This window comes from Callorhinchus milii, unplaced genomic scaffold (genome assembly GCF_018977255.1).
Source record: "Callorhinchus milii isolate IMCB2004 unplaced genomic scaffold, IMCB_Cmil_1.0 Scaffold14, whole genome shotgun sequence".
Lineage (NCBI taxonomy): Eukaryota > Metazoa > Chordata > Chondrichthyes > Chimaeriformes > Callorhinchidae > Callorhinchus > Callorhinchus milii.
This window is the reverse complement of record NW_024704755.1, coordinates 5,683,043-5,710,728: the sequence shown is the minus strand read 5'-3', so window position 1 is coordinate 5,710,728 and position 27,686 is coordinate 5,683,043. Positions and strand designations below refer to the sequence as shown.

General features: G+C 37.5%; 1 protein-coding gene across 1 annotated transcript in view; it reads left to right on the top strand.

Annotated features, from left to right (window-relative positions):
- The window catches only part of ankrd11 (ankyrin repeat domain 11), a 56,308-nt gene extending 29,065 nt beyond the window's left edge, over positions 1-27,243 (top strand). The window contains 12 exon segments of the mRNA XM_007889337.2: positions 4,807-4,953; positions 6,300-6,441; positions 7,124-7,285; positions 7,783-7,983; positions 8,443-8,585; positions 9,627-9,774; positions 10,959-12,040; positions 12,043-17,688; positions 18,475-18,573; positions 18,764-18,907; positions 19,525-19,620; positions 21,056-27,243. Coding sequence (XP_007887528.2) covers positions 4,867-4,953; positions 6,300-6,441; positions 7,124-7,285; positions 7,783-7,983; positions 8,443-8,585; positions 9,627-9,774; positions 10,959-12,040; positions 12,043-17,688; positions 18,475-18,573; positions 18,764-18,907; positions 19,525-19,620; positions 21,056-21,241 — 8,136 coding nt within the window. The 5' untranslated portion in view covers positions 4,807-4,866 and the 3' untranslated portion in view covers positions 21,242-27,243.
- Positions 27,244-27,686: the final 443 nt, after the last annotated feature.

Sequence of the window (27,686 nt, the reverse complement as noted above, 5' to 3'; positions counted from 1 at the left end):
CTATGCACTGGGTCAAAGTGACTCTGAAATCCCTGTATGAGGGGTCATTTTTTAGAGCTAAAAAAAACTACCTACTGAAGACTGTCAAGCCTTTTCGGGAATGGAAAATGTTTTTGTCTCGGGAAGTATTTTTTTCAAGCTTACTGTGGAACTGAGGATTTTCTGAGGGTACCCTGTTCCATTTCTAAAAGCTTGAGGTTACATAGCAAACTGATGCTCCAATGTTTTTTTGTGGTTTTGTAACATGTGAATATAGGAATAGGAAGTAGACTGCTCATCTTAAAAGCCTACTTATTAGATCATAATGGATCTTTTATTCCATTACCTTCGTATTCTTTAATTTACCAGTCTGCAAACTAATTTTCACAAGCCTGCTACATGCTAGGTTGTCCTGGAGATACATTCTGATTTCTTTCAGTATGGTAATATTAAATGATTGTGCCACATGACATTTCAGCTTTAAATAATTGATATTTCAGCTTCAAGAATGATAAACTTATGTTTGGAAAGTCAGTTGTTCAACACTAACTGCAACAATTTACAATTATAGGGCATTGTTCACATTGGGAGATTGTCTTAAAGCAGCCTTGCAAAGGATCCACCAGATCCCAAGGTGAAACTTGACATAACTTACCAGTGTAAGGTGGAAATAGGTTATAAGTATTTTCACCAAAAAAAAGTATACCGTATACAAGTAGAGATCAAGGATCAAAGAATTTTCCTATTGGTCTTCAAATGATTATAGTCAGTCACACTGGTTTGGCTTAAACTTTGAGCACTTAAAATCTTGTTTTGTTGAGGTGCTGAGGTTGTGATTTCCTTGTATGTAAATTTAGAAACAAGCCTTGGGCGGAATGTGTGAGCATAAATAAATAATGCGCAAATATCTAAAATGTAATACATTTTTTGTTTGCTTTATTCTCCTAAGTCTCTGAACAGCAAAATTTGGACTTGATGTGGAGATCTGATGACACCTATTGTAGTAAATTTACTGTAGTTTGAAGTTGATTACTGTGTGGTCCGAGCAGGAAAAGAAAAAAAAGCTAGCGTGTTTGCCATATGCTTCAATAAATAAGGGTAGTACAGGATGACTTCCACATTTTTGAAGAGACTTTTGTAAAATGTAATCTGAGTTCTATCTTAACAATGTTATCACAACTTTTCCAAATAACTGCTAGAAAATTAATTGTAGTGTTAACACTGTTGCCAAGAAACTGGAGAGGAATTTGTTTGTAGGTAAAATGGCTTGCATTGCGAGTTTTATTACTGTTCATAAGCAATAAATAAATATTTTACTGTCATAGAAATAATAGAAACCAGGTCATTATAACAAATAGCACTTGCCATATACCATGAATATTCCTTTAATTTAACAAATTGAGTTGAGGAAGGATTGCAGATGAAACCCTGTTATACTGCTGGGCATTACTTCCACCAGTTGAGCAGTTTGTGGCTGGAAATCTGATTGACGCTTTGCCTGTCCCCAAAGCTCTTGCTAGCGGCTAATAGAGCTCTTCTAACCAGTGACAAACTCTGATCAGTCTTTAATGTTAATGAACCAATAATGTGATCAGTTCTCTCATAACTTCAAAAATAGTCCCTAGAATTTTCAATGGAGACTAATTTGATTTGCACCACCTACACTGTACTGCAACAGTAAAAATGATGAAACCACCTCAATGTTCCATCTTTTTGGTTCAGTCTGTTCAGTCACATTTCAGATAACCACTTATCATCGCTTAAGAATTTACTCTGCTAGGTTTGGGTTGGTCTCTGGATTCTTTTGCTCACCAATGAGTGCATTTTACATATCCAGAAGCAATTACTGTCCATAATGGAGTCCTGTAGCTCAGTGGTTAGAGTTAGAGCACTCGCTTTGCAAGTGAGAGACCTGAGTTCAATTCCAGGCAGGTCAGGGCGAAACCTTGGGCAAGTTTCCTTACTCCACACAGAGCCTAATAATAATCACTCCAAAACCAAAAACAATAATTAAATTGGTCATTTTCAATCTACGACTGTTTGTGGGACATTGCTGTGCGCAATTGGCTGCCGCGTTCGCCCACAAATATACAGTCAATTCCCTTTACAGTGTGTTCTGTGAAGCGCTTTGGGACGTCCTCCCGACGTGAAAAAGCGCTATATCAAATGCAAGGGTTATTATTATTATTATTATAATCATAGCAAGGTATGCTTGAGTGATTGATGCTAATTTAGGGCTGTAGGTATTGCTATTCTGGGTTTCTCTGCAAACGGCTTCTCCTCCAGCCCCCGCATCATCTCGTGCGGCGTTCCTCAGGGCTCTGCCCTCAGTCCCCTCTTCTTCACCCTCTACATACTCCCCCTTGGTGACATCATCTGCTGACATGGGATAAATTTCCACATGTATGCAGATGACACCCAACTCTATCTCTCTGCCTCCACCCTCAACTCCAGGACTACTGGTGTCCTGACCGACTGCCTGTCTGACATCAAGTCCTGGACGAAGGACAACTTTCTCCAACTGAACATCAGCAAGTCCGAGGCCCTCCTGATTGGCTCGCGCCAGCGCTTCCGCACCTCAGGCGCTGGCAGCATCAGCCTCCACGGCTGCACAGTCAATCTCACTAAGCCAGTCAGGAACCTGGGTGTCTTGTTTGACCCTGAACTGTCCTTTCTCCCCCACATCCGCGCCATGACTGGCATTGCCCTCAGGCTGCCGAAACCCTCACTCACGCATTCATCACATCAAGGCTCGATTATGGAAACTCCTCCTCATCGGCTTCCGAATTCTTCCCTTCACAAGCTGCAGATCATCCAAAACTCTGCAGCTCATGTACTCTCGCGCACCAGGGCTCCGTGACCCCATCACTCCCACCCTCACCCGACTCCACTGCCTCCCCATCCCCCAGAGGATCGAATTCAAGATCCTTGTCCTCACTTTCAAGGCCATCCATGGCCTTGCCCCCTCCTACCTCTCTGACCTGCTGACTTCCTACCAACCTGCCCGCTCCCTCCGTTCAATGGGCTCTGGCCTGCTCCATGTTTCCCGCCCTAACATCGGTGGCCAGGCTTTCAGCCTCTCTCCCTCTACACTCTGGAACTCCATCCCACAGTTCCTTCGCCTCGCTTCCTCCCTTGCCTCCTTCAAGGCCGGTCTCAAGCCCCACCTCTTAAATCGTGCCTTCAGTTGCCCTCCCACCTCTCTGCCTTCCCTCAACCCTACCCCACCCCTCGGATCCTGACCCCTGACTGTCCAGCGGTTTGGGACGTCCTCCCGACGTGAAAGGTGCTCTATAAATATAATTTTGTTGTTGTTGTTATGATGCCCCAATCCATTAAATTTGGTTTGCTCAGTGATCAGCCAAATTATCCTCATTTCTTTGTTGTATTTCACTCACTGAAACATAAAGTCAAGGAAATAGGTGTCAGATGAGCAGACCTTGTCACCTTTCTCCTCAACCCCATAGCTTTGAACTTTAGGATAGAGTTGCCGCGGAGGCTTTGCCCCTACACGGGGACATTTGACTTTCTTGGCACCAACTGGTACAAGAATTCAAGCCAGGAAAGAAGCAGCTGGCATTGCATGTTCTAGTTTAGTGCCAGCTGGCGTTGGGCATGAAGAGCATGATTCGTGTGTGGCAGTGGGCCAACTTCTGATACTGTCTGCACCACCCTTTTCTGTTGCAGACAGCTAATTGTACCAGCTGTCATTTTTCCATTAACTCTTAAATGCACAGCGTCATCTGGTGGTGAAAAGAACCTCTGGTATTGATTAGTGTTCTTTATGATGAAACTGCCTTGCACAGAATGAAGAAAAAAGCTTTGCTACCAGGCTGCAGTACCTCCTTGCTGATATTGAGCTTGCATTGGACAAGACCCACCGTCTTCAGATTTTGGGTGCTTTCCCGTGTCATTTTGTAGGAACTGATGAGGAGAAGGATCAGACTATGAGCATAAGTTACATGCAATGTTTTGGATTGCAGCTTCATGGATCATTGGGGCTGCTGCAAGATTCTTTCCTCCCCATTGCTGGTGGTTCTGCCAGTCTTTTAATGGATTATGGGACATCATATAAAAAGACCACACTTTGCCACATCCGCCCACAAATGATGCCTTCTCTCACCCCTACCAGGCTTTTTGTTGCCAGGCTTTTAGAGAATGATACTGGCCTTGCCATTTGCCCAGTGCTTGGGTTGGGGAAATTAATCAACTGTCTTTGTTAGGAATATCCAAATTCAAAAGTATCATCCATTTGCTTTGCCTGCAATTGAAGATGTATTAGTTCCTGAAGTAAGCTGCTTACTTGACTGATGCATTAGAGCATGTTCCAGCAGGTCAGGAAAGAAAGGAATTTTAAAAATTCAGGCAGATGCTGACAGGCCTGGACAAGTGGCTGCTCAACAGATTTCTTGCAAATGAGAAATTCAAGAGTAACATACTGCCTCAAATTATTCCTCAAATTATTCAGCCATGTTACCAGGGAGATTTGCTGACCACGATACACTTGAAGGCCACTCTACAGCATATAGCCATACAGACAGCTCCTCAATGTAACAGTAAAGCAAAAATTACCTATACAAGGTATTTTCTTTTAAGAACAATTCATGCGGCAAATGTTTTATATAACAATAACATTCGCAGACAAGCTCAATTTCATCCTCTACAGTGTTCGATTCTGGCCAGAGACATTACATTAACCCAGCTGAAATATCTTGCAACATTCTTGATCAAAGAATGTATTGAGATGTACTCACTTTTTATTGAAAACAGCAATTATCTAGCCATTGAATTAAGTACTTTGACATGCATTTTGTTTACTACCTACAGGCTGTCGATGATGACGCAGTGGATGCTTGAATGACGTGACAACCGAGGGAAGGAGGAACGATGCCCAAGAGTGGGTGTTCTAAAACACCACAATCGGAGGATTACCCACTCAACATCGATATGGTAGAGAAACAGTCGGGGAAAAAGGTAAAGTCTGAGAATCATGTGAAAAATGACTGGGTTTATTCACTCTTTGGAATCTTTCATTCCCCATCAGATTTGCACAGAGCAATGCATTTACTTCCTTATGTAAAGAAATTGTCTTGCATCCAGTAGTTTGTAAAGATGGATGCCAGCAATATTCATTCATAGTAGTAATCTGAAAGTCATATTAATCTGTCCCTTCAGATTTAAGCAGTATTGTGTTATCTTATGCTTTCCATATGAGCCAGGCCAAGGAAAAGTCAAGGCAACAATCATTATGAGACATTATGATGTTGGGATTCTGGCCGTATGGTTTTCCCTCACTGGCTGTTCAGTTCTTTTTCCTCTTGTCAGGAAATATTTAATTTTAATCACCATCAGCTCCTGTGTTTTGCTTGCTCGTGAAACATGTAAGAAATATGTTTCCTAAGTAAAAGTTCTCATAAATTAGTTTAGTGATCATTTAATCACTCACAGAACAGGCTAATTGATATTTATTTTCTTCTTAAACCAGAGCAGGTCCACGCCATGCACTATTTTAGTTCCTAGCTGTTGTTTAATGTACATTGATACTGGATACAAAGTACTGTAATTGAAATGTCAAATCTTTTCTTCATAGTTGATGAAACTCCACTTTGCCCTCCCTCTAGGTGGCACCATACATTGACTCTCACAGAAGGCGTTAAGAATTCAGAGGAAATAAAATACCAAAAAACATTTTTCTTCCTTGTCCAAAAATATTTCGATCTGAAAATGAATGGGTTCATCAGGATCCCAATCATGTGAAAAAATTATGGAGACAAATGATTACATTTGATCAAGGCATCACATCAGACCAACAAATTAACAGACATACGTTCTGCTTGATAGTCTAGTGAATCTCAAAAATAATCTTAGGCAAAAAGGCAATGGATATGGTTTAACAATTTCCCTATCTGCGTGTCCAAAATAGGCCGACCAAAAATGTTTGTACTGATACAACAGCAAAGGCGAACATTGCAAAATGAACTGAAAAGAATAACCAAAATATGTGAAGAGAAAGTTGTACTAGCTCACTGGTTTATTGCTCTGTAAAGGACAGCTTTGATAATGCACGTCCTAAATCAAAAATTCTTCTCCACATATGAAGACCGAGAGCTTCTGCATCATTGTACAGACATCTAATTTCTGTTTCTTTCGTTACTTTGTTGCCTACATTCATCTATAGACAACATTGATCCACAAGTGGCTGTATTTTATGACCAATTCATTACGTTTCAGTGCTGCAAAGCTGTATAATATGAAGTGGCAAAGAATTGCAACTTTTTTTTAAAAAAAATGACTTTCTGAGCTGTCACTTTATAATTCAGGAAAAGGAAAAAATTGCATACAACAAGACAACGAAGTTGGAACGAAGTGATGGAGGGAAAGAGGTGAAGGAGAAAGCACCAAAGAGGAAGCTGCCTTTCTCTATTGGAGTTAACAGCAGTGATCAGAAAGATTCCGACACAGGTGAGGGAGGCTTCCACAATAAAGGTGACTTTAAGGATAATGATGGTGGCCAAGTACTGTGTATGGATTAGCAGTTGAATATTTTGGATGCAAATTCTGTTGTCACGGTTACTCTGTTTTTGCATAATCTATTCTGTATAAATTGGATAATATATTGTAAATATTAATATTACTGAGGACAAGAATTTTCACTCACAAAGTATAGAGGGCACCCAGTACACTTGGGTTACTGACATTCATGGGGTACATGGATGGGTGAGAACCGTCGCAGTCTCATTCATTTCTAATTTTGTTGTTATTCCTGTTCGGTTCAGATAAAAGTTCTGGATTTTAACTCTGATGTAGAGAAGTGCATCATTGTATTGAATTTCATAAACACTGGGTCCAAGTTTTATATGTGTGGGTCTTGGAATAACAAGATGAGTTTCATGCATTCATCTAGAATTTTGACCATGATATCTAGGTTTATATGAGGTACCCATTTCTTTTAAAAAAAAACGCTTTTGGTGGAAAGAAGCAGATATAAATCAGGCTTGGATCATACATCCAATTGCTATCTTGCAGTCCTTCCTTGAAGTGTCTGTGAGGAAGTTGCATGACTCTTCTCCCCCCCCCCCCCCCCCCCACAATTTGATTTGTGTTTTTAACAATTAATTATTTTGCTCCGTAATTTTACTTGCAGAGAAGCTAGGTCCGGAGCGGAAACGAATGAAGAAGGAGGCTGGAGGCAGAAGGTCTGGATTGTTATTTGGGGCAGGAATTCGAACGGGCTGTCCACTCTCAGAACGTCAACAAGTTGCTTTACTCATGCAAATGACAGCAGAAGAATCAACAAACAGTCCAGGTCGGTCATTTCCAAAAGCTACCTGCTATAGGATGGGTCACATGTTGTTGTGCTGGATTATTCTATTTATTCTTCAGTGCTTCACCGTTGAACTAAGCTACTCCCCCCACCCTCCCCTTTATGAAGCAGGCTATATAAATGTGGGTTGTAGTAGTACTTCTGTTTTGTAACTTCCTGATTCTATCCCTTTGTCTCACTCTCTCTTTATATATGTTTAAGTCCCACCTTGAAAGTTACCTTTTCGACTGCACCTATGGTCGTCTTTCTACTCCCCCACCCACTCAGCAATCTTTGCAATTCTTGCTGTGGAAATATCTAGAATGAGAGACATTGAATCACACCCAAAAGCTTTCTGTAAAATATTTGTCAATAATAACACTGCAGCATATTTTAAACTAGAATGAATGTCTGGAAAATTGATTTTTATCATAAATGTGCAGGACAATGAATTCGCAGTTCACGCACTGATATCACAGACATTCGTCTATTTGTTACAGATCGTACGCCAAAGCATCCCTCACAGTCGATACTTGGACAAAAGAGAACACCAAGTTCTGCCTCCAAAACCAAAGACAAAGTAAACAAGAGAAATGAACGTGGAGAAACGCGTCTTCACAGAGCTGCAATTAGGGGGGATGCAAGGCGAATTAAGGAACTCATAAGTGAAGGTGCAGATGTAAATGTGAAAGACTTTGCAGGTAATATAACTAAATGGACAATATTTTCTTACTGTAAGCAAAACTATTCACTGTTTATACATGCATTGACCTTTTAACTTTTACGGTTGTGGTGGGTTGCTTAAAAAAAAGTGAAGTGCAAAGATTTTGAAATTTGTTAATTTTAGTTGTGAGATAGCCGGTGGGAAACATGTTACACTGATCTAAAAGGGGTGCCTTTCTGAGTTTGTGGGTTGTCGAACGTAGTGGAACACTGTAGATGGAGATTTAGTCTAAACGTGCTGTATTCCACCTGGATTCCCAAAGTGGGAACATGTTATAAGCACCAACATGCCAGTCGGTGAGTGCAAAAATCACCAAAACACATTTTAATAAAAAAAAGCCCCAGTGCTTTAGTTGCCTTGAATATCAATATAAAATATTACAGAGGTGCCCAATAAATAAATGTTCATTTAAGAGTTGGATTGGTTACATTTACAGGCTGGACAGCACTGCATGAAGCATGTAATCGAGGTTACTACGACATTGGCAAGCAGCTCCTAGCAGCAGGAGCTGAGGTCAATACAAAAGGCTTGGACGATGACACACCTCTCCATGATGCAGCTAACAATGGCCACCGCAAGGTTTGTTCCATTTGATTGTTTTTTTTGAGTTTTATTCTCTCATTTCTGAAAAACACAAAAGTTATTCTTTATAATTTTAGTTCACCAAAGGAGACTTGGTTGCTACACTGCAAAAGCAGTGACTGGAAATCAGATTTTTCAAGAGTTTATACCACACAATACACATTATAAGCGGTATCTTTTCCTCTTAACCAACCCCCACCCCCAATACTGTAATATCGATGTTTAGGCACCATCTGCAATGAGAATGCTGACCTGCAGTTGTCAGAGCTTAATTTTGATGCCTTAGAGTGGATGGGCTCTGGCATAATTTGAATAAATTAGCCAAAGGGACAGGTAGTTCATTAAATATTGCCCCAGTATATACCATCTTTACTCCTAGCTGTTTATGGTCAAACCTTTTTAACGGTCTCACGTTGTGGGTTTGTTACTGGAGTCTGCACAAATGGTTGAAATTTAATTTACTATATTCCATCTTGCACTGGGAAGGAATGTTTATACATCAAAATAGGTTTGACCTGCAAAGAGGAGGAGGCAGTTTGGTTAATCTGAACAGGTGACCAAAGGTTGAATCCTCGAATTTGTTATGTTTTCATATGCTACAAATTGACCCCATTGTTACTGCTTGATTGCAGTGTTACTGTTTAAGATGTTACCTCTTTTACTGATTCTTTCATAAATCAGCACTGAGGTTCAGAAAAATAGTAAAGAACTCTCTTATTACTCTGGCATACTGAAACTGGTGAATTATATATTGATCTGTTGATGCCAATCTTCCCTGAGGCCTTGACTACAGCCAGTTGGAACCCAAGTAGCTCACGAAAAATAAATTGTAAATTGCTTCTGTACATCACCTTTATTGACACTGTCTTAAGTCAATATAAAATGATAAAATTAATAGTAACAATTTCAGTCTGGCAGAATATGAGTTGGCTTTTGTTCTTTGCATAAAAGATAATGAACCCTAAAGAGAAACATTCTGCTCACTTGAAGTCAAGTTATTGCTATATTACCTGAACTGTTTTTTGGGATTTGTTTCAGGTAGTGAAGCTGCTGTTGAAATATGGAGGGAACCCCCATCAGAGTAACAGAAAGGGCGAGACACCGCTCAAAGTTGCCAATTCCCCCACCATGGTGAACCTGTTACTGGGGAAGAGCTCCTATAGCTCCAGCGATGAGAGCTCGACAGGTGAAAGTAGCAACAGTTTATTAATGGAGTGAAACCTTGTATTATCCATTACTTACTGGTAATTATTCCTAATACCAGTGGTTCGGCAGGGTCCATTAATGAATTTCTGTGCTTAGAGCATGTCAAACTAACTACCAACAGAGCATAGACATAACTTTGAACTTTGTTAATATATGATCCTGGTACTACAAATTATTAGTAGAGTTAAAACAAACTTGAGTCCAATTTTTTTTTACCAACAAATGTATATGTAAAGGATAGGAATCGATCATTGCCATTTTGTTTAGACTGCATATATCTAGTGCAAAAGTGATGCAAAATTTCACGTATTGTAACAAATGTAGAATAGCAGTGTGAATTGTATGTATATTTGTCATTGTTTTTTGGGAAGAATTCATTTTATTCAACTGTTACAATCTATCTTTCAAAATGCACATTTCAGTTGGGCATACAAAACCCAAATGCTACAAAGCAGAATCAATTAAGTGATACAGCATGTAATAGCTCACAGTAATAGTTCACAGCATTGCTAAAATTAATTTAATGCTATTCTAGCCTACTGAATGTTAAATTCAAAAAGAGGTTCAGTTACATTCCATTTCTTAGTTCATTATGGTCTAATTTCAGATTCAGGCAGATAAAAATTGAATTTTCCAAAACAAAACAAATCGATACATTTTCAGCAGTTGAAATAAGTCCCTGCAAGTGTTCCAATGTTTGCAAATAATGCCATGTCTCAGTTTTGGTCCTTGCATGGAAATCATTAGTACAGTAAGTAAAGTTTATTGCAACCATTTGTGCAATCATTTACATACATACACTACATTTTACACAGAAAGGATTAATAATTGAATTTTAATTTCCATTTCTTAATTCTCGTCACTAGCCTAGGTAGTATTGGAAGATATATCCAGTCTAAATCATAATTGTACAACATTTTGCATGATTAAAGGTTTACATCATGAAGTATGTTTAAATATCTTGGTTTTAATCATACAGAATGTTGTACAATTAAGATTTAGACTAGAGAAATATAGAAAATCAGACCATTAGACTTTTATTTAGTAGGCTATGATATACAAAGGTCGCTGATCATTAGATTCAATTATTTTAACATTGTAGTATACAATTATTTGATTATATCTTATGATTTCCCCCATTAAATGCAATTTGTTCCCATGCAGGGTCTTCAGAAGATGAAGGAGCTCCTTCGTTTGCTCCCTCCAGTTCGATTGATGGTAATAACACAGATTCAGAATTTGAAAAGGGCCAACGGCACAAAATCAAGCGAGCAGAATCATCTAAAACGGTAACACCAGTCAAAGATGAGTATGAGTTTGACGAGGACGATGAAGAAGATAGAGTACCACCTATTGATGACAAACATTTGCTGAAAAAAGACTATAGAAAGGAAGTAAAAGTGAACAGTTTCATTTCTATTCCCAAATTAGAGGCAAAAACATACTCTAAAAGTTCCCTCATAACACCAAAGAAAACTCCACGCCGGATTTTATCTGATACCAACAGTTCAGATGAAGAGGATAGATTGATACATTTTTCTCCTCCTCTTCCGAGACCATCAGTGCACTCCAGTCTGACCAATACAAGCTCTAAGCAAAGGGAGTCGCCAGTAAAAAAACAGCAGAAAGAAAAAACAAAAGTGAAAAAGAAATGGAAAAAAGAGTTGAAAAACAAAGAAGTCAGATTGGGTAAAGAAGAAGATCAGTTCAATTCTTTGTCATCAGAAAGTGACGATTCAGAAAGTGAAGAAGATGAAGGTAAAGGTTCTGTGCAAAGTGCAATAAGCATGAAGGACTCTTATGTGAGCCTTAAAGAATCAACCATGTTTTCTTCATTATCTGCATCATGTTCTTCCTCTCAAGGGAGCTGTGTGTCATTGAAACACATTCCCAGTCTTACAGAGCAACAGTCCAAGACTTGGAGAACTGACAGTTGGAAATCGAACATGTCACCCGTCTGGTCTGATGTGAGTTCCTTGTCAGATTCTGTGAGAACACGACTTACTAGTGAATCTGACTATTCATCAGAAGATTCAAGTTTAGAGTCTGTTAAACAGATAAAAGAGAAAAAGGACCATAAAAAGAAAAACCTCACAGATGGTGATATTACAGAGAAGAAAATGGTGGAGGATATCTTTTCGATTTTGAACTCTGATGGAATTGTTCGGAAGCTGGATAAGCAGGGGAAGGTTGTGAAAAAACATAAAGTAAAGCGCAAGCACAAAGTGAAAGACAAAGGGAGATCACAAAGTGTTTTAACAAGTCAAGAAAGCTATCAAAAAACCTTAGCTTAGATACGGAAGTATCTAGGCAAAAAGGAGAAAAATCCTCAAGTGCGGAACCTGACAACCTTTCATTTGATAATAAAGTGAAAATGGCTAAACACGACAAGGAACCATTAAAGAAGGAAGAAAAAGAAAAGCTTTTCAAAGTCAAATCCGAAGAAAAAGAGTGGTTGCTTAAAGATGATGTAGGAAAGTTCGGTAAGGAAGAGAAGTTAACAAGGAAAAGCAAAGACTGGAAAGACAACTATAAACCTAGCAAAGAGGAGAAAGATAAGATGTTTAAAATAGATAAAGAAAAAACTTTCAAAGAGAAAGAAAAGTCTTTGAAAGAAGAAAAGATGAAATCACACAAAGATGACAAAAAGAAAAAGTCAAAAGAAAAATGCTCAAAAGCAGAGAAGCACTCAAAACCTGATAAGGATAAGACTCAGAAGGATGAGAAGGAAAAATCAAGGAAAGACAAAATTCAGAAAGAGGAATCAGATTATGAGGATCTAAAAACTAGGAATCAATTTGTAGACAGTGATGATAAACTCAGTTTATCTGATGAGCACCAAGATAAATGGTTTTCAGATTTGTCTTCTGATTCATCTTTCTTTGATTTAAAAGGGGAAGATAATTGGGCTACTCCAGTTAAGGAGTTGAAGGAACATAAGGATGACTCAGTAGTTAAACTATCTATTGAAACAATGAGAGAAGAATGTAAGGAAAAGAGAAAGGAATGCAAGTTAAAAGAAAAGAGGGAGCCAAGTGAAAAACGTCATGACAAAGATCATTTGAAAAAGAAAGATCGAGAATGTACAGAAAAGAGTTCTGAGAAGAAAAAGGAGCAGATTGATAAACACAAGTCAGGCCAGGGTTGTCTTCTGGAGAAAGAGAAAAAGAGAAAAGATTCTTCTGAAAGTAATAAAGACCGGAAAGATAAAGACAATACTGAAAGCAATAAAGAACGAAAAGAAATCATTTTTGAATTTCCCAAGGAAAGGAAAGATTTTAAAGGAAAACTAGAGGATGCCTACAAAAGTGATTCAAAAGAATGTGGAAGTGAAAGCTTCTTCAAAGAGAAGCATGACACTGATCTTAGTACAAAGACATTGGATGTAAGGGAGAGACACTATTCAGGAAAAGAGAAGGACAAAAAGGATGGAGCTGAAAAGAAGGACAAAATAAAAATGGATAAACATAAAGAAAAATCCAAGGAAAAGGAGAAAAATTCATTGGAAACTGAAAAGGAAAAACTGGAGAAGAACATGACTGATAGATTCTTAAAAGAGAAAGAAGCTGATACTAAAGACAAATTATACAGAGAGTTGAGTAGCTTCAAAGACAAAAAGGAACAAAAGGAAAAGAACAAAGATGCTTACTGCAGAGACAAGGACAGAAAAATGTCATCGGAACCAAGTAAAGAAAAGCGGGAGAAAAATATACCAGAAAAAGAAAAGGATTTTACAGAAAGAAAGGAGAAAGAGAAAATAGATAAACAAAAAGGCCCTGATCTAGAAGTAGGAAAGGAAAAGAGTTGGCATAGCATAGCAAATGATATTTTCACAGATGAAAGTGGAGATGAGCTTGAAGATTATTGTGACAGTTTGAAATTCCGAGAGCTTATAAGCAATGAAATGTGCAGAAGCGATTCATTTATTGAAAAAGAGGAAACAAAGGTAGAGAGAGATTTTTTTCAGCCTGAGAAATCAAGAAAATATTCTGCTGATAAACAGCATTCAGCAGAAAAACTAAAAGACAAAGAATTCAAAGAAAAGAAAAAGGATAAGGTATTTACAGAATGTGCAAAGGACAAAAAGGAGAAGAATTCATCTGAAAAACATAAAGAAAAGAAAGAGAGAGATGTGGTTGATAAATACAAGGAGAAAAAAGACAGAATGTCAACAGATTCAAATCTGGAAAAGAAAATGAAGCCAAAGCTTCCAGAAAAAATAGAAAAGAGGCACTCTAATGATGAAAAATTTAAAGGCAAGCCTAAGGAAAAATGTGACAAAGAGCCCTTATTAAAAGAAAGAAGACTTTCGAAGGGAAATATACTGGATGAGGAAAAGAAGTGTCCAGAAAAGCTCCAAGATATAACTTTTAATGAGTATAAAGAGGATTCCAATGACAAGATCAGTGAAATTTCATCTGACAGTTTCACAGAAAGAGCACATGACTCCACATTGTGCACCTTAATTGATGTATCAAATATTGGGCTGCAGGATATGCCAGAAGAAAAGTTCAAGGACTCTCTTCCAAATTTGTATTTACAAGAAAAAGTCAAAGAGAAAGAGCGCAACAGGCATTCATCATCGTCATCATCGTCAAAAAAATACCACGAAAAAGATAAAGTGAAAAAAGAAAAACGAGATAAACCCGAGGAATTTAAGGAAACTGTGGGTAAAAAGGAAGTGCCACCATTTGAACGGGAGCTCCCAATGTCTGATGGTGAATTTATGAGTCTCTTTATTAAAACTGAGAAGGAAGATGAACCAGATAAATTTGGGGATCTTATGTTATTAAGTGAAAAGAAAGATAAAGCTGAGTCTGAAAAGGAATTGTCTAGAAAAGCAGAAAAAGACAAAGCCTCCAGTGCTTTCATTGGCAACAATGAAAGAGTCAAAGAGAAGGATAAAGATAAGAAAAAGAAAGACAAATATAAGGAGAAATCAAAAGACGACAAAGAGAAACATAAGGAAAAACATGGAGATTTGTCCACGGCCATCAAATATGCAAAGGAGGAACAAAAATCAGGATTTAAAGACTCGCTTCCAGTAGTTCGAGAAGCTGGTGGCAACAAAGACAAACTGAGAGATGAAAGTTTCAAAAATAACGAAATCAAACAAAAAGAAAAAATCAAAGAGAGTACAGAAAAGGACAAAAGTGAAGCCATTAAGTTTAAAGTGAAAGAAAATGAAAATGGTAAACTAAACCAAGTAAAAGATGTATCCCGTAAGGACAGCAAGCCTAGGGAAAAGCTTTTAGGCGATGGAGACTTGATGATGACCAGCTTTGAGCGTATGCTAAGCCAGAAAGATTTAGAGATTGAAGAACGACACAAAAGACACAAAGAAAGAATGAAACTGAAGGAGAAGATGAGACACAGGTCAGGAGATCCAAAGTTAAGGGAAAAAGTCCGAACTGCAGAAGAAATGCGTAAGAAGAATTTAGATATGTTGAACAAAAAAACAGGACTGCTTGATTCTCAACAAAAAGACAAAAAATGCAAAGACCAAGCACCAGGTCAAATTATGTCACCAGATACAAAGACTCCACCAATAATAGGTCCAGATTTGAAAGACTGGCTTTCCACTCCTGCAATGCTTGAAATCTTACCTGCTTCACCAAGACCTGATCAAGATAGACCCACCGGGGTTCCAAAATTGACTTCATTGGCTTCCTGTCCAAGTTACGAGGACTTGATGCCTACACCCCACACACCTAATTGTCTTAATGAGGATTTTACTGATCTGTTTGAAGGAATTGAGCCCCCGCATTCAATGTCTATGAATGCTTGTTCTCCTTCTTTCTTTGACAGATACACAAATCCTTCCAGTGGAATGCAAGAAAATCCAAATCAAACACCAAGCAGAGCTGTTCCAGTCTCTGCTTTCTATCGATCAGTATCAATGGACATCAGAAGGCCATCTGAAGAAGAATTCAAGGTTAACTCTGAGAAATTCTACAGGCAGCAAAGTGTGCCAGCTACGACAGATTATGAAGCTTCCATTCCACATTTGATGGAAGAGAAACCGGTTCAATCTGACAAATTTATCGGTGTGTCCCCAACGTATGTTCCACCTGATTATGGAATTTCCTCACCACAACTCGAACATTCTCATTCTGGAATAACTAAATCATTCCCTGAAAACATTGCCCCTTCACCTGAAAGTCTGCGACCTGAAAATCTGCTTAATGATTTCCAAGCAAAACCTTTACCATTGCATAACCTTAGCCACTTAGAACCATCTCTAGATAGTTTGGTGACTGATCTTTGTTTGCCATTAGATTCCTCTGAGCATCAACCAAATACTCCTTCGATTTCTCCTGATTCAGTTTTAAGCACCAATCATTTACCAACATCTGCAGATCCTTTTCTTCCTAATGATTCAGGACAGAATAAGCTGGAGTATTCACCTCCTGCACCACAGATATCATGTGAACAGGCAGGCCTAAGTCTCGTGGATAATTCATTAGATCATTCAGTGAGCTGGCCTGTGGATTCAGAGTTGCATCTGAAGTCACCTGAAAGAAATATCATTGAGTCTTCCAGGCCATTTTGCCCTTCAGAAGATCTGCAATCCACGACAATGCCATTTATTTCCTCGGTTTCATCTTTCCCAGTATCTCTTGTAGAGTACCCAATGTCAGTCCCTAACTCACGACAAGATGGAGACGAAATGGAAATGACTGGAATATACCAAGGAGAAGCAAGGACTTTAGATGATGCTGTCCCATATATATCTCCTGTGAGACCAGACTCACCTTATGATACTTGCAAACAAATTCCAGATAATTCAACCAGTGAAATGCCTCAAGAAACGCCAAGCATAGCAATGGAAAACCAGCAGGAATCGTTACCTGCTTTAGAAACATGTAATGAGGTACAACAGAATATCACTCCTGAAGATCGGGTGGAACCTATATCGTGGAATGATCCTTTTCCAAATTCTATGGATGATCTGGATCTTGGACCATTTTCACTCCCAGTGCTGCCATTACAAGACAAAGAAGACACAGACATTGAAATGCCAGATTCTGAAGAAAATATTACGACAAATGAAACCAATAATTCCTCAACTTTGGATACTCCTACTGAAGACCTAGATCATTCTGTAATGAGAGACGAGGAACATGAAACTGTTAGTGAGAATCAGAAGATAGAAACTATATCGGATGACAATACAACTGAAGATAATATCAGCACCATAAGTGTAGAAAAGTGCTCAACAGATGCTGCAGAAATTGAAGAAAAGGATGATATTCAGCAGCCTTCAGTGCACCTAACTGAAACTGACAGAGAGGTTCAAGATAAAGCTGTCGAAACTACTCCTAGTGCTGAAGCAACTGACATTCTCCAAGTGCCTGAAGCTACTGAGGAAATTGGCAAACCTGTAAATGAGGCACCAAAGTTAACCAAGGTAGAGGAGATTCCTCAAAGGATCACTAGGAACCGGGCACAAATGTTGGCAAATCAGAACAAGCAAAATAATTCTGCCAGTTTGGGTTTGGAAAAGGAACCAGCCACCGTTCAATCAGGAAAGACCAAAGGGCGAACGGTGGAAGAGGAGGACACACCCCAGCATCCTCGAAAGCGAAAAATCCCTCGTGCAAATCACCAACCAATGATTCTCACCCCATCAGCACAGCAGACACGGGAAATGATCCAGCAAACATTGGCAGCCATCGTCGATGCTATTAAATTAGATGAGATTGAACCATATCACAGTGACAGGTCAAATCCCTACTTTGAGTATCTCCAAATTCGTAAAAAGATTGAAGAAAAACGTAAGATTCTGTGCTGTATTATCCCGCAGGCCCCACAGTGTTATGCTGAATATGTTACGTATACTGGTTCCTATTTGCTGGATGGAAAACCTCTAAGCAAACTGCATATCCCAGTGGTGAGTTTGTCCTTGTTGTCCCATATGTCATTATTGGTTTCTGATGTACATTTTAAAAATCTGCTCCCTCAGAATAATGTAAAAATGAACAGCAGCAATTTCCTACTAACATAAGTAATTCATCTAATAGAATTTCTGACTTAAAGTGTTTGTTTTAAACCAAATAATGTTTTATTGTGTCAAATTACTTGTCATCTCAAAACACTACAAATAAATACTGTCATATTTAGTGAATTTACTTTCTATGTTAGATGTGATAGCGAAAGATCCAGAGACAGATATGAAGGGAATGACCAAGTAACTTGAAGGGTTCTTGGTCAGAATATCAGGATAACTGCCTTTGTTTTCAAATAGTTTCATGGTATCTTAAGGCCTACCTGAAAAGGGACAGATGGAAATTTAATGTCTCATTAGAAAGGTAATGCAGCATTTACTCCCCATGTATAGCCATCTTCACTCTGAGCTCCAGTGACCCCAATGACTACATTTTGTAACGATGAGGACAGGATCAGTTACCCTTCACGATCAAGTAAATCTGTCAAGGAAATAGTGATAGCTTCGGGCACCCATAGAAGTGTGTTTTAAGTGCACACATACTGTTCACAGTTAATTCTGAATTACTTACTGAGAGTAAACATTAGTTAGTTTTGGGCTATTTGGTCATGTTTCTGTGCAAACCTTTTAAAAACAAATTATTATTATTATTTAATTTTTTTTTAAAAAAAGTGTGTATAAGATTCTCTTTCATAGTTGGGTCCAATAAACAATCTCTTCCAATCTGAATAGATTGCCCCACCTCCCTCTCTGTGTGAGCCACTGAAGGAATTATTCAGACAGCAAGAAGCAGTACGTGGGAAGCTACGCCTTCAACACAGCATTGAGCGGGTAAGGAAGGGATTCCTTTCAAGTTGATGTTATGTACTAGAATATTTAAAAGTATTTTTTCTTTCTTTCTTGAAATACTGTTATTCTAGTGTTGCTGCTGTAATTGGCCACTTTTATTGGAATGCAACTTTTTTTTATTATACTTCCTGGCTAAATCATGACCGTTTTAATTTGTGTTCTGAATTATTAGGAGAAGCTAATAGTTTCTTGCGAACAAGAAATTTTGCGAGTACACTGTCGAGCAGCAAGAACAATAGCAAACCAGGCGGTTCCCTTCAGTGCCTGTACTATGCTTCTTGATTCAGAGGTGTACAACATGCCATCAGAAAACCAGGTTAGTTTGAGGGCATTTCCTCAAGAAACTTTCTGTCCAGTTTCTGGTTTGAAATTTCAATTATACTTGTGTCAACATTGGGATGAAACACCTCTCAATGTATACCTGTTCCATGAAGACGCACAGATAGTTCATGTTTCAGATAAAATATATATTTCCATTTAGATTTGTTGTTTTAGTACACAATTTTTTCGCAGTTAACAGTTTCTTTGATTTGTTCACTGAAAGCTCATGGGAACTGCTTAGTTATTTAATTGGAATACTCCAGATAATGGCCACAGCATAAAAACAGATTGTTTTTGATGTGTAGCACGTGAAATGAAAAATATATTTTCTGCAAAGCTTTTTTTTATATCATTGTCTTCATTGTCCCATTATGTTTTCTTACTTCTAATCTCATATTAAGAGGAATTGAATACAGCAAATGTATAACGCATCTGTGAAAACTGAAATTTAGCGAAGGGAGTTTACAGTGTCCTGGCCAACAATCCCCCAAATAAAATTTGTCTTTCTCTTCACGGGTGCTCATGGAACATTGATGTGTGCAAATTGGCTTTTTTTTTAAAAAAACTCAGTTGATATGTTGACATATTGAGCAGTTTTCTGGTTTTACACAGGGTGATGAAAATAAGACATCTGTAAGAGATCGTTTCAATGCTCGACAGTTTATCTCATGGCTACAGGACGTGGATGATAAATATGATAGAATGAAGGTAATTGTTTTATTTCTGTCTGATATAATACATTATTCCTGTTTTAGAACTTCTTTAAAACTATGTTGCCAATGACTAACTTTGAATATATAATTCCTTTTCTTTGTATATTACTGATCCTAATGTAAAACTATTATGATTAAAATCAGCATAATGACATTCTTCTAAATAATGGCTTCAAATACCTGCTTTTGCATTGCAATTATTGATAATTATTGATTTAAGGCAAATTCAGTATATCAATGCACTTTGTATTTCAACATATTAAAAATATTTTATATGCTTATTTTGGGAACATGTTCATTTTAATGTGTGCATATTCATTTTAATATGTGCCAACAATCCCTTAGATAAAATTGGTTGTTTCACTTTGTGGCTATTTGTGGGATAAAGCTGCGTGGAAAAGTTACTCCACTTTACGTGAATCCTGTTTAGCGATTTGAGATGATACCCTGAAGTAAAAGCTCCTACATCAAATGGATTATTATTAGGATTATTATTTGTATTACAGGTAATATTTGTGATGTGATGAAGCTAAAGATTCAAAAACTCAGTGGTTGAAAGACTACAGAGTTTCCTATAAATGTTAACTTCAAAAATAATGATGCAGTATTAAAGGGCATACAACAACGAAACAAATTGCATTTATATAGCGCCTTGGGGCATTGGGAGGATGTCCCAAGGTACTGAAAAACAGAGACTGTTTATTGGAGCACTAAAGTTTATACCATTTAGAGTGAAAATGCAGGTATTCTTTCCCTCAGCTCTTAATCTGAATCATGCTGAGGAGGGAAGACTGCCTGATGGAACCTGTGATGTCTACCTTTAGAATGAACGAAAAATTAGGTGGCGATCTTGACACTGGTTTACTGTTGCACACCACCCAACAGCTAGCCAAAAATATCACTGGGAAAAGTCTGGAAGCAGATGGCCCTTACAGCAAAGGATGTCAATCAAGCAGTACCCAAATGTACATTTGAAGGAAACTGAGGGTGTGTACCCCGCCCTGGAGGGTAAATAATAATAATCCTTGCGTCTAGTATAGCACCTTTCACACTGGAAGACGTCTCACAGCTCTTAATAGGATTTACTGTAAAGTGTAGTCATTGTATTTACAGATGAATGTGGCAGCCCTTTTGCCCACACTGTTGCCCCACAAATGGCTATGAAACGAATGACCTTATTTTATTTTGGGGGGAGTATTGCAAGGAACACTGGGAGGACCCTCTCATTTTGAACATAAGTGAAATAACCTCAGCAATTTTAAAAGAAACTGGCTCGAGTTATTTAATGGTGTTCTATATATAAAATCCAACATTTTGTTTTATAATCAAGAATGTTAAAAATCAAGAATAAGAAAAGAGTGAATGCTGCAGGAAACAAATCTCGTCAGTCTCTTGAAATAATTTGCTTCTTTTTTTTTTCCTCGACCCAGACTTGCTTGCTAATGCGGCAGCAACATGAGGCAGCTGCATTGAATGCAGTCCAGCGAATGGAATGGCAGCTAAAAGTGCAGGAACTTGACCCAGCTGGACATAAGTCCCTGTGTGTCAACGAAGTCCCTTCCTTCTATGTGCCAATGGTTGATGTGAATGATGACTTTGTGCTTCTGCCGGCATGACAGTGTTAACACGTGGCTGACAACCATATGTGGCACGAAGTGGGATATTCCCAAAGGAACATTAGTTCAAGTTTTTTTTTCTTTTAAATCCTTAAGTGCTGCTTGCTAATGATTCCCTGTTTCATGAGGAGGAAGCATCATTTAAACTATATTGCACTTTTCACAGAATTTAGATATCACTTCTGCAGGGAAGAAGGATGTCGACAGGTCAGTGGTTCATATGTAATGAAAGTTAACCAATTGCAGCCTGTAGACTAAACTGGAAAGTAGCAGGCCAAAGGTATATCTGTGTTAAGTGGCAGATCAGTAGGACTCAGCATGTTGTGCTAGCTGCCATACCAATGACCTTGACAATTTGATAACTTCAGTCAACAATATTCATACTGATTTCAGTATCAGTTTAAAGGACTGATAGGGAAAAGGAGAACCGGTGTTGTACAAGTCTCTTCATTACTGGACAGTTGTATTGGTTAGCTGATCAGAATGTTTGCAAAGTGAGGTTACGTATACATTCTGACCCTCAAAGACCATCCGATCACAAGGCAAAATGGCCCATCACCCCTTAAATTGTACTGTGAATTGGGTTATAGATTTAAGGACGTGAGCAGTTAAGATAATTGAGCTTGCAGTAACAATCACCATATTTTTATAAAGGAGAACAAGGTTTGGCTTATTAAGTCATCGAGTAAACTGGCCACGGTGGCTTTTGCATGCTCTCTGAAGTTCACAATCAGTCGTGTGATGCGAGCTCTCTGCTGCTGGCTGCAATTCTGGTGCTGCTGCTGCTGCAAAAAATGACTCAGCAAAGAACCCTGTCGGAGCACAGTTTTTATGGTAAGGCCACTGAATAGGTTTTATTTCTTTTATTCCCTTAATTATTGGGCATTCATTGTTTCTCTAGCAGAGAGCATCACTTGACACTACAGAGCCAATACTAAACAGTTAAAAAAAACAGAGGATATATCCCTTAGATGCTGTACAGTTTTATATACATTAACCAGTGTACTATGATGGCAATCGCTGCCTTTAGATAATTTATTTTGCCACACATTACTGCACAGTTGTAAATAACTTCTCATATACTGTAATATCACTCTGCAGAGCTAAATGTATAAAAGAATAAAAAATCCCTCCATATGTACAGATCTTTTTAGATGGCACTTTCACTTCAGTTTGGAAAATGGGCCAAAACAAAACATTGAAATGCTCATTGTTTTACTGCTAAACATTTGGAAAATCACACTTGTACAAAATAAATAGATTTCTGTTATTAAAAAAAAGTTCATTTGGTTACTCAACATTTTACACTAAGTTATTGGCGTGGTGTTGTTCCTCTAATAATAATTTTTATTATTGAACTGTGTGGAGTTTTTTTCTAGATGTTTACATATTTACACAAGGGTAAAACTACTGCACAGTAACTTGTTTTTGAAAAAGCACTGATACTGATTCAGCAGATTCAAATTAACCTTTTTTTGGTTTACGGGGAAGCACCACATACCTGGTGTAAAATGTGTGGGTCCATATTGGGTATTTCAAGTTTCATTTATTTTTGTGAGGTAGGGAAGATCTGATTATATGCATACCCAACAGTACATGCATTATTGAATATTAGACTATTTACATTATTATTTCGTACAGTTTATGGAGCAGAAGTTGAGTGACCCTGGAGGCTGCTAATCCTTGCTGAAATGTTAGAATGTCCTGAAATAAAATGTGCTGTTGTACCTGAAAAAAAATTGACTAGTGGTTGCACAGAGGGATTATAAGGAGTTACATAGTTACAAAACTGTTTATTAAAAAAACATTCATAAGAGACCATATATCCCTTTGCTAGCTTACATTGACTAGATTTGAAACGTTATAGCTAAGCACAGACTTGGATATAGTTGTTTCTTCAAATCACCCACACACACAGATTCGCAGATTTGCGATGAGGTTTATGTATTTCTAAATCCAATCTAGAACAATTATGATAGCCCAGTTCACTAATCTTCACACTCTGTGAACAGTCAAATCATTTTCCTGATTTATGAGTTACCATAATGTATGTGTAGGCTTGCTCTTATAACAGAGCTACATGTATAAGATAAAAGTTAAACATTTTACAGGGGAATCCTATGTCCAATATGAAATTTGAACAGCCTATGTAATCTTTTTCACCCCATTGATACTGTACAACTGTGTAAAGTAAATGTCTGTTAAATTGTATCCTCTAATAAATTCACCACTGCTGCTACTGCAACTGTCATACAATAGCTATTTGCTGTTTTATTACAGTGCGATTTTAACTATCACAATTTTTGATTTCAAATGTGAGCTAACATTATAATCAGTGGTTCATGGTGACCAATTCTGAAATTGCTGGAAAATATCCTGAAATCCCATCAATTATCTCTTAAAAGTCACGTTTACACAGCAGTTTTCAGCATGCACTTAAAAAATTCATATTTGAAGTCCTGCTTTTTTTTTAGCTTTTCAGTGCAAAATAAAGAAACAGCAAATATTTTAAACATCGTATTTGCTGTACCACCACCATGTTTGGAAATCACTAATTTATCCCTTTTATTCAATCTTACTTTCAGCATAAATGGCCCTCAAACGATATCCACAATGTGGTGGTCTGCAGAAATAATATTTGTGTTTCTTTTTAAAAAAACAACTGTTTTCCAAGTTTACTGAACTGGTACAGTTTTGTCAAATACCTAGAAATTTATGGAAAGATTGGGACATGTTAAGTGCTGTGCAAGTTTTTTTGTAGTGTAAATCCAGTCTTTAGGTTTACCAAGGGATGCTGTAATCTGTTTGTGTAAAGACAATAGTTTGATAGCACTATTGTGTTTGTTTGAACTACCTGATTACTTATTAAGGCTCATTGTAATACTGAATTACTTTTGCTGAACATACAAACAGTATGCAGAATGTCCTTCAGTTAGTACCTGGCGATAACTGTTTAATTTTATCCAGGTAAATACTGTTAATTAGAAAATGAATATAAAAGTTCAGCAAAAGAGATATTTCTAATTGTTTACACTAATCTCTGAGTGTCCAATTCCTGTTCTGTACTGTATTTTTTTGATTAGTTGTACTTTTTTTTTGGAGAATAAATGTATTGTAAATCAGGCACATACTATAATGTTATCGCTGTAATGTTAGCAGTTGAACTGCGTGCATTGTGTACCATTTTAGCAACTGAATTTCTTGAACGTAGGGCTCAAACAGTGGACCGACCTACCACAAACAAGTTAACATACTAATGAGCACAGATGAATGATACTCACCAGACTAATGATTTAATGTAATAACTTTCTAGCAATCAGATATAACGTTTCCATTTATAAAATGTCTCAGTTAATCCTGATATGATTGTGACATGTTCTTAATTTTTGAAACATTGTTTTTCAAGAAAATTCACCTGTCTGAATCCAAAATTCTACTTGTTCTGGACTGGTAGACCAGTTGTTCTTGAACCTTTAGTATAATCGGACCTCGGTATTTTCTTACTTCCCCTGTGGAGTTTAATGACGTTCCTTTTCTATGCCAATGACTTTTATTTGCTTTCCGTGGGATGAGAACTGGATCAGTGATTTCATTATCCTTCATCTGTGTACAGCGGGAAACGATCTTTTCCAGAGCTCCATGTTCAAAATGGAAAAGAGACTTTCATTTGTAAGGTTGTTAGATTTAGTATTCATAATGATAGCTATTCAAGGACCAATGGAAACACTGAAGCCTTTCTGCAACTAAGTTTCTTATTTTTAATACATTTTTGGGTGGGGCTCCTGGATTCTGTAAATTGTCATTGCCAATGCAATATTCTAATAATGGGGAAGCATACTATCTGGAGTGAGACATGCAGTATATCATCCTTTCCTTCACCACACCCTATCTCAATTTCCTAAATGATGCCTGTCAGCTTGGCTTAGAAGTGACAAAAGTAACTATAAATGTGTCTGATCATATTACCAGAAACTCCCAACTTCCAGTTACTGCAGTGTGAGGAGAACGCATGGCAGTTTTATATTTTGTGCTGATTTTAACACAGCTTTCTATTTATAAACTAGTTTTAAATTTTAAATAAAATTTCATGAGAATTTTCTTCACCCTATTCCCCCCTGCATTATTATCATGTACAGCTGGATCCTGCATTCCATTTGTTTTACCTATCTAAATAATTGTGGCATTCTTAAATCTGCAGTCTTGTGTGTCATTAGTCTGTGACAATTTAGCATCAAATATTGCATGTAATGTCACATTGCTTGTATGGAATGTATGTCACTGTCACATCAATATATTTACTGTTGGGCACGGAATGAGAATATTCAAAGACTGAATGAATAATTACAATTAGAAATCTTTTTGTTCTGATTTATTTAAAATTGTTTGAGCCCTACTCTTCTCTCTCAAAATGAAACCTGTTCATAAAGCATGGAAAATTGTTCCTAGCAGAGATGTGCAGAAAGGTTGGATGTCCTATGATGATCATTGAGTTTGAACTATGGGTTACATTTATTTGTCCTTTCCTAGTTCCCTGATACTGGAGTAGTACAGTATTTCTATTTCAAAACACCCTTTCAGTTCAGAGTATTTTGTACCCTGCATCATAGACAGATTAAATTATACTATTAGTCGTAATAGGATTGTCTTTTTTTTCCATCCCTTATTTTTCTTATCCTGATTTGAAACCAGTGATCGGTGTATATTAAAAAAAATACTTTTGACGTAAGTATACATAAAATAAAAATACCCAACGTTTAGGTTGGTATTTTTAGTTCTCAATGTTCATGAGGTGTTTTCATTCCATTCGGACTTTCAGTTCTTGTGGATGAAAGAGTATATGAAAATTATTGCAGAATAACAGTGCAGTGAAATTCACTTCTGGTGCTTAACAGTCAATCAGGACTAACACAGTTAACGTTAACTTATTTCACCATGGTCAGAGCTGGAAATAAATTTTGGCTTAATGAAGGGTTGCTATTGAGTGCCAGTGGTCCTCTCAAGCAATAATAATGAAAAAATGAGACTAAGTATAGAAAATCTGACCCCCTCCCTCAAAGCTTTATCCCATGCAGGTGAATAACATGATGGAGTTTTTTGTACAAGCTAATATTTTGTCTGCATGTTTATGAAGCTATTTGCTTAATAGATTGGTATGTATGCCACACATTGGTTTCAGAACCATAGATGTGTACCCTCCAAAACCAATACTGTAATTTCAAAACTTATTTTAAAAATGCTGAAAATTCAGTGTCAGTTATTGACTAGCCAATTGTTGATCATAACAGAAAAATAAACACCTTTTTAATTTAAATCTAAAGTTCTCCAAGTTAAACTAGTTTTATAGATATTCTATATATACACAAGTGTGTGTGTGTGTATATATGTATATATATGTATGTATCATCTCTGATTTAGCGTGTATAAGTATAGGATTGGGACGGTCTTTGATTTGATATCTGCTCAGCCTTCAGTAATTTGGCTTATTTCCAAGTTCCCAGACATACAAAGAACACTACAGTAAGTTTCTTTTTTAGAAACCTAGCTCTCGTCAATTACCCAGTGATTAATCTTGGTAGTTCAAAACTTTTGCACATCTTCATTTAATAAGGCGATGAACCTATTTTTTTTCCTTTTCTGACACCTGTGGTATGTGGATTAAAGTCTCAGATGTGTAAATGTTCCTCTTGCATCAGTTCGAGACATTGTACATAGCTGTAAATAACACATAGGTTCACACCCTTCTTTGTACTAGTAAACTGTGTAGAATGTGTTTTTTTAATAAAAAAAACAGTGGCAAACATGCCATCGGTGATGTAACGATGTAATTTTTTTGTACAATGTAGGTTAATTGTGTACATATTGTTTGGCAGTGCCCAGCTGCAGTACTGTCACTAGCTGTATGAGTTCCTGCAAAACAAATGTTATTTTCTACAGTTGCATGTACAGAGAGAAAAGAGAGATGCTGTCGTCCCTCAAAAATTATGTTCGTAAATAAATGAAAAGAAATCATTTGGTGTGTTGTACTTTTTTTCAACTAAGCTGTCGTGTGCCTCAGTTTGTTGAAAATCTTTTATTCTAAATAATGAATTCTACTTAAGTTACATTTAATATTTAAACAAACTGTGCTTTCAAACTGATAGACTGGGTGAAGTTTAGAAGTTAGTTGGACAATCTACTTTTATCACCAGTATTGTCAGGAGAATGGGATGATTGAGCCTGTGTATATCTGCATGCACAAAATGTCAATACTGTTCTATTGTCAAACACCCACAAGAAATTAAAGAGTGGTAGGAAATAACCTCCCATCAAGATCTGTTTTCCTCTCTTTGCCAAAAGATTCTGCAGCTCGATTTCTTGCTATCCAGCTCCACCTGCTGCAAGGTGAACACGAGTAGATGTTGAGCGAAGATCAAGTAATGCCCCTCGTAATCAAATAGCCTTCCAA